At 32.3% G+C, this 6,275-nt stretch overlaps 1 protein-coding gene across 1 annotated transcript; it reads right to left on the bottom strand.

Annotated features, from left to right (window-relative positions):
- Positions 1-1,793: 1,793 nt before the first annotated feature.
- Positions 1,794-5,025, bottom strand: SNI1 (negative regulator of systemic acquired resistance (SNI1)). Its single transcript, XM_079039315.1, has 15 exons — positions 4,682-5,025; positions 4,518-4,584; positions 4,170-4,263; positions 3,983-4,075; positions 3,804-3,890; positions 3,649-3,720; positions 3,443-3,524; positions 3,317-3,366; positions 2,997-3,209; positions 2,851-2,921; positions 2,689-2,758; positions 2,545-2,610; positions 2,285-2,437; positions 2,105-2,217; positions 1,794-2,029 (listed from the first exon to the last, which is right to left on the bottom strand). Exons 1-15 carry the CDS (start codon positions 4,788-4,790, stop codon positions 1,960-1,962), a joined length of 1,410 nt encoding a protein of 469 aa, XP_078895441.1. The 5' UTR covers positions 4,791-5,025; the 3' UTR covers positions 1,794-1,959.
- Positions 5,026-6,275: the final 1,250 nt, after the last annotated feature.

The raw sequence follows: 6,275 nt of genomic DNA on the forward strand, positions 1-6,275 counted from the left end.
AAAATATTATATCAATAACTAATAACAAAAAATTAACAAAAAACACAATACTTGTATCCCGAACTAGAAAAGACAAAACAAATAGCAAAAAAAAACATGTCTCAAACGATAAAACACGTGTCATAACGTGTCATGGCATGTCATATCACACATTGTCACACGTCACGCCTAACAGCAACATTATGAAGCTTTTCATAATGGCGAAGTCACGCCTCACACCTTGAAGCGCACCTTTAGAACACTTACACATACCATTTCTCCTGGTTATAGTTGTCAATGAGTTGGATTAGGTCATTTTCAATTTGATCTGTTTAATTAAACGGATTAAGAAATCTCAACCCAACTCAACATGTTTAAGTAACAGATTAAGATTTTCCATCTCAACCCAATCTTTTTATTAAATGGGTTAAAATCGGGTTGATACGTTTATTATTTTTCCTAACCAACATATTTAATAAACGGGTTGACCCGTTTAAAAAATAAAAAAAATATAAATATAAATATTAAAAAAAAAAAAAAAAAAAAACCTTGAAATCCCAATGTAATCTTTAAATAAATTGTATACAACTTAAGCAACGCTCGTATCAGACATCTAACTTATGCATCATAGAGCAATATCGATGCAACACCTCGACAATGCTTCCCAACCTAGTGTCTATCTATTTTGCAGCGTAACTTCTCGCATGAACATTGGAAGAGGGACCCACCCCAAGCGCTACCATACATCTCGGGAGCCACGTAGCATCCATATACACCCAACAAAAAGCCTTAATTTTTTTCATTGCTCCCGGCCTCCCTTGTTCACCCAACGTCACAAAAGGAATTTCCGTCCATCATCACCCGCAAACTCCAATGATGCGAGCTCCACATCAACTCCACTATTGTTTTCAGCTAGGTTTTCTGGATTAGATTTATGCTTGAATGTAGTTCATGTATAAGATTTTGATTTTGAACAATGACTTTTGTTTTGATTTTTATATTAGGGAGTTGAATATGTTTTTTAATCTTATATATGTATGTGATGGTGGTGGTGGACACAGGCGGTGGCGGTGGCGGTGGCGGTGGCGGTGGTGTTGGTGTAGTGGTGGTGATGGTGATGGTATTAATGGTGTTGGTATGTGTGATGGTTTTTGGTGGATGATTTTTCGAAGCTGTATGGGTGGTGGTGGTGGTGGTGGTGGAATGATATGGTTTTGTTTGTATTGATGGTTGGTTTCTAACGGCGATGGTTAGTAGTGGTTGGTAGATGGTGTTGTTGGTATTGATGGTTGGTTTTCTAGCGGCAATGGGTTGTGGTGGTATTTAGTGGTTAGTTTTCTAGCAACATTAGGTGGTGGTCATGAGGTGATAGTGGTGGTGATCGGTTGTGTAATGGTGGTTCTTTCATTTAATAACTAAAATAGAATTAAAGAAAATAAGAAAATGACAAATAAAATAGCAATTTCGTCATTTCATTAGATAGTAACGGTCTCAAGGACCACGCATGCCATTTTTAAAAAACATAAGGACAAACCATGTCAAACATTTAAAAATTGGACTAAAACTACAAATAGATGTAAACCACATAGACCAAAACTTTAATTTACTAATAACTAAATGTAAAAATAATGGGCAGACAACTTTCCAAAAGCTTTACTTTATTTTTTCTTTTTGTATTTACAATTATTTTATAAAAATGTAGACTCCCTATTTCACAATCTCATTTGCATGTTTATTGGTTTTGATATTTATTAATATTGTAAGTTGTAACAATGATGATGGTTAAGGGAAGCTTCAAATCTTCAAGTTCCTACTTTTAAGTTTAGGAGTCAAAAGGATTTGAGTATAACAAGAAGACGATATCTTTTTGGTTTTGTTGAAGAGTATAATTTAAATTTAACTACCTATATGAATTATGTCATTTGTTTGAATCCAAAAAAGAAACACAAAATAAAATATTGACCATTAATAAAATTGAGATCAAACTCCTGAGAGCATAACTGCAGCAGTGAAAAGTGCCTCTTTCCCAAAGGGTGGAATCACAATGTGCCTGAAAAATCAATAGTACAAAATTTTTAATATTTAATGATAAAAACCACAAAATAAGAAATTGAAAGAAGCTTACTCATCTGTCTTTTTAAGACAATTGAAGGCTGAGATCATATTTTTGCAAATTTCTGGAAGAGAGTTATCTTCCTTAGATTCAGTTGAATCTTGACATGGTAATGATATGAATGCCTAAACAAAACAAAAAAACTTCATATTAATTTTCTTTAATTGATATCATGAATGCAACAAAACTCACCTGAAAAGCATGTGCTAAAAGCAATTGAGCTACTTCTGTGTTAATCTTCTTTATAATACTTTTTGTATTGTTCTCATTTGAAAAACACTTCAAAACTCCACCAAATATTGAATTATTTGTAGAGTCATTAGACCTTCTAGTGCTAACAGATGTCTGCAAATTACAACATTAAGTTTTTTTTTTTTTTTTAAATAATTAATAATCAAATAATGTGTTTGAACTTCAATTTTAAACACATAACTGGAATATGCTAAAATTACCTTGGGGATGTACTTTTGGAAATACTGAACAATCATATCCAGCTTTAGCTTAGGTTTATCCAATGCCTAATACAAAATTAACCAATAAATATGAAAATATTAAATAACTTAAAAGAAATAGAGCTTTAGAATTTTAATATATACCTGAAAGAAGGGTAACAATATATTTTTATCATAAGTAAGTTCATCCATGATAATCTCCATGGCAGGGGTTCTGCATCAAAATATATAAAAATATGACACTTTATAATTTGGTTAAAACATAAATTTATTAAAGTGAAAAGGATATTTAAAAAAAAAATATACCTTACACCATCAGCTCTAGTAGTCCAACCCTCCATATCAGCTGCCTTCTTAGATGAATCCAGCTCAATGATCTATTTTAGCTTCATAATGTCATTAATAGTATATAAATATTTAAATATTTGAAAATGGGTTATTAATTAATTTACCATTGACAAAAACTTCTGAACAGAAACACATGTATGTTTGATTACTTCAGGTAAAGCAATGGCAAGAGCTGTATGGGATTTTTCAGTTACTTCTGGTGATTCAGTGTCTGAAGGTGTTAAGACATTGCTAGAATCCATAGAAAATTGAGACAATTGACACATGGCTGATAAACAATCTTTGATTAGTGTTTTGTATGTTATCTTCCTTGATACCTGAAAAGTTTATTCAAATAATATCATTACATAAAAGTCTTTCTTGGTGTTCACACAAAAAAGGTCAAAAACAAAACAGAAGAGAGAGATTGATATTTAGCACACACCAATATCATATTGAGCAATGACTCCCTCAAAGTGACCCAATCTGAGTTTTCTGCATAAAAAAGAAGAATTTTATTTACAAAAAGAAAATTCTTTAAAAAAATTAAAGCTAGTAAAATGATGTTCACCTGTAAATGCCAAATTACGGATTACAAAATCTCCTTCAAGAAAACTGACAAGGTATTGAAAGAGTAGCATATTCCTCAAGGGCTGTAATGAAATTATGTCAAGGGATGCAAAAGACATGGATACCCTTCTTGTCTTATTATAAAAAATAGTGGTAGAAAGCTTAGATAATGTAATGGCTAGATTTGTTGCACAAATTATGGTGTACCTTTATGTCTAGAGCTTCAGTAGTTGCTTCATCTGCCACTTCAGCAAGATCTTTTATAAGATCATGAAATGCCTGACACCATATAAAGAAGATATGCTCAACAATGGTAAGATAGAAAGAACTGAAAAAATAAAATAGGAACAAATTTAACTCACAGTGGCATCAAGTGATCCACTAGTTTTGCCATGATCTTCTTTCTCATTAGGAGAGAACTCTGTGCCAAATGCAAATGGAGACCATGCCTGACTTGAAAGAAATTTTCTAAATGATTTATAATGATATGGGGTTGGAAAATTATAATTTAAAGATAATAAATAAATGAGAAATCTGATACCTCTTCCACCACAACTAATTCATTACATGGGAGGGAAGAAGGTGAAGATGATTCTGATTTTTTTGCAGTTGAAAGATAAACTTGAGGGAAGCGCTGTGATTGATGTAGGAAACATTAATGAATATCAAAAGAAAGATCAGTAAATAAGAAAGATTATAAGTCTGAAAATAAGCACACGGTTGAATACCTTATCTAACTCAAGTAAGAGTTGATAGCTTGACATTATCAAATACAGCGAATTCTCAACTTTCAGTATCTGGAAGATTTCCTTGTAAATTTTGCTATGAGATCAATTATAAGTTATCAGTAGTTAAACAATACAGCATAAGATCAGGATTAGATACAGTTTACGAAAGAAAACCCTAAAAGATGGTTTGGAAAAGGTACGAAAAATCATTTTAGTTGTCGAGGTAAGAATCCATCTGACCAATGAAATCAAATACGAACTATTTTTCTCTAGTGTGACGACGTCAATTTATCGAACACTTGGTGGGCAAAAATTCTACAAACTGAAAGGAAAGGGAAACGAGTTTACTTTGTGGGTGCAGGAGCATTTTCAGGAACAAGGAAACCAGAACGAACCGCTTCGAGAAAAGATAACCCTAGAAACAAAACAACATTTACAGAACTGTAAAAACGCTCATGAAATCAATATTTTTTGAATGATTAAGATTAGGTAAACAGAAAAACGATACGTACTGTCATCGGCTATATGTTGAGTAGATTTACTGAAACAAGAAGTATCGAGAATTGCCATCGTATTCTCTTCCATACCTCCATTGCCTCCTCTTCTTCGTGTCGTCCCCATTTTCTTCGAGTAATTTCACTTCTATAATAACTCCAGTTTTCCAAAACTCGAAGATGCTGATGACGAAATCCAACGCCCGAATATATTAACCAGTTAAAATCCTGATAATCAAGCTTTTCACATAAATTTGATGCAAAAAACTTGAAAACCGGAGAGGCCGGAGAGATCTTGTTTACGTTTTCCCTCCAAAACTTGGTGGTTTGGGGGTTTACTAAGGGGTGTTCGGCTGGCAAAAAGTCAGCGACTTTTCCAAAAAAATCATATTTTTATATTTAAAATCTAAAAATAGTTTTTAGTGGTGTTTTTACCAAACATTTTTTATTTTTTCTTAAAAAAAAATTTGGTCTCTCAAAACATAAATCAAACATCCCCTATCCCCTAATGTTGATTAAACCAATAGGGTGTTTGGCAAGCTTCTCCTTTTTCTTTTTTTTTCTTTTTTTAAGCTAATAAATTAAAAAATATATATTTGGCAAACTCAAAAATATTTTTTATATTTTTCTATTAGTTCTGTCACACCCCCGCTATCGGCGGAAACACTGGGTAGTGTAACGTTATTTTTCGTATCACAGTTATATAACATACATTGAACAATACTAAAGAAAATACATACCTTTATTGATAATTGAAAGTTACATTACTGTTTTCCTAGTATTTATTACATAATATTCGACTATGGCATACTTCCTAATAAACAGAAAGATAATAGTAAAACTTCACCTGTTCGAATACATATCAGCTTTTTAAGTTCCTGAAAACACATGCATTTTAAAAATACGTCAACATAAATTTGGTGAGTCCGCAAGTTTTGACTCCATAAAATAATATATTTTCACACATTCAAAAGTATCATTTTGAAAGTATCATTTTGATTCTCCAACATTTAGTATGTATATTAGGTATAATAGTATACTTATCAATTAAGTGTTATACCTAAACATTTCTTAATCTTAAGGTATAAGTAGAGGAAAACTTATAATTAACATTAATACTTGTATACGACAAGGTATAATGTTTCTAACAATTTGCTACCATGAGCCTGTCACCGCTGCTATGACATAATACCTCTGATAGAACACACTCATGATTTACCATGAAAAACAAAACACACTCATGATTTACCATGAGAAACAACACCGTACGCTTCATCGACGCCGGAATAATAACAAATAAAAGGATAACTCATCACTTGCTTTTGGTTGACTATAGCTAACAGTCACAAGTGGGGTGGTCAACCCGTATACTAATTATACACGACTTCCTCGCTCACACGGGATTAACAGTTACAGTTCAGAGGATTTCCGTTAAGATCCCCAATCTTAGTTGATTAATACAATTACTCATGTAAACTTTGACGGCTTCCTATAGCTCTAACAACAAAAGCATCTTCATGTCTAAAACCTTAAGTTACTACTATGCTTTTAAACATTACTCCTAACTTCATAATATTTAGGCAGTATAACAGCTATATCTTGAAGTAAAACC

Source organism: Lactuca serriola, chromosome 4, assembly GCF_051521515.1.
Source record: "Lactuca serriola cultivar US96UC23 chromosome 4, Lser_US96UC23_V15, whole genome shotgun sequence".
Classification (NCBI taxonomy): domain Eukaryota; kingdom Viridiplantae; phylum Streptophyta; class Magnoliopsida; order Asterales; family Asteraceae; genus Lactuca; species Lactuca serriola.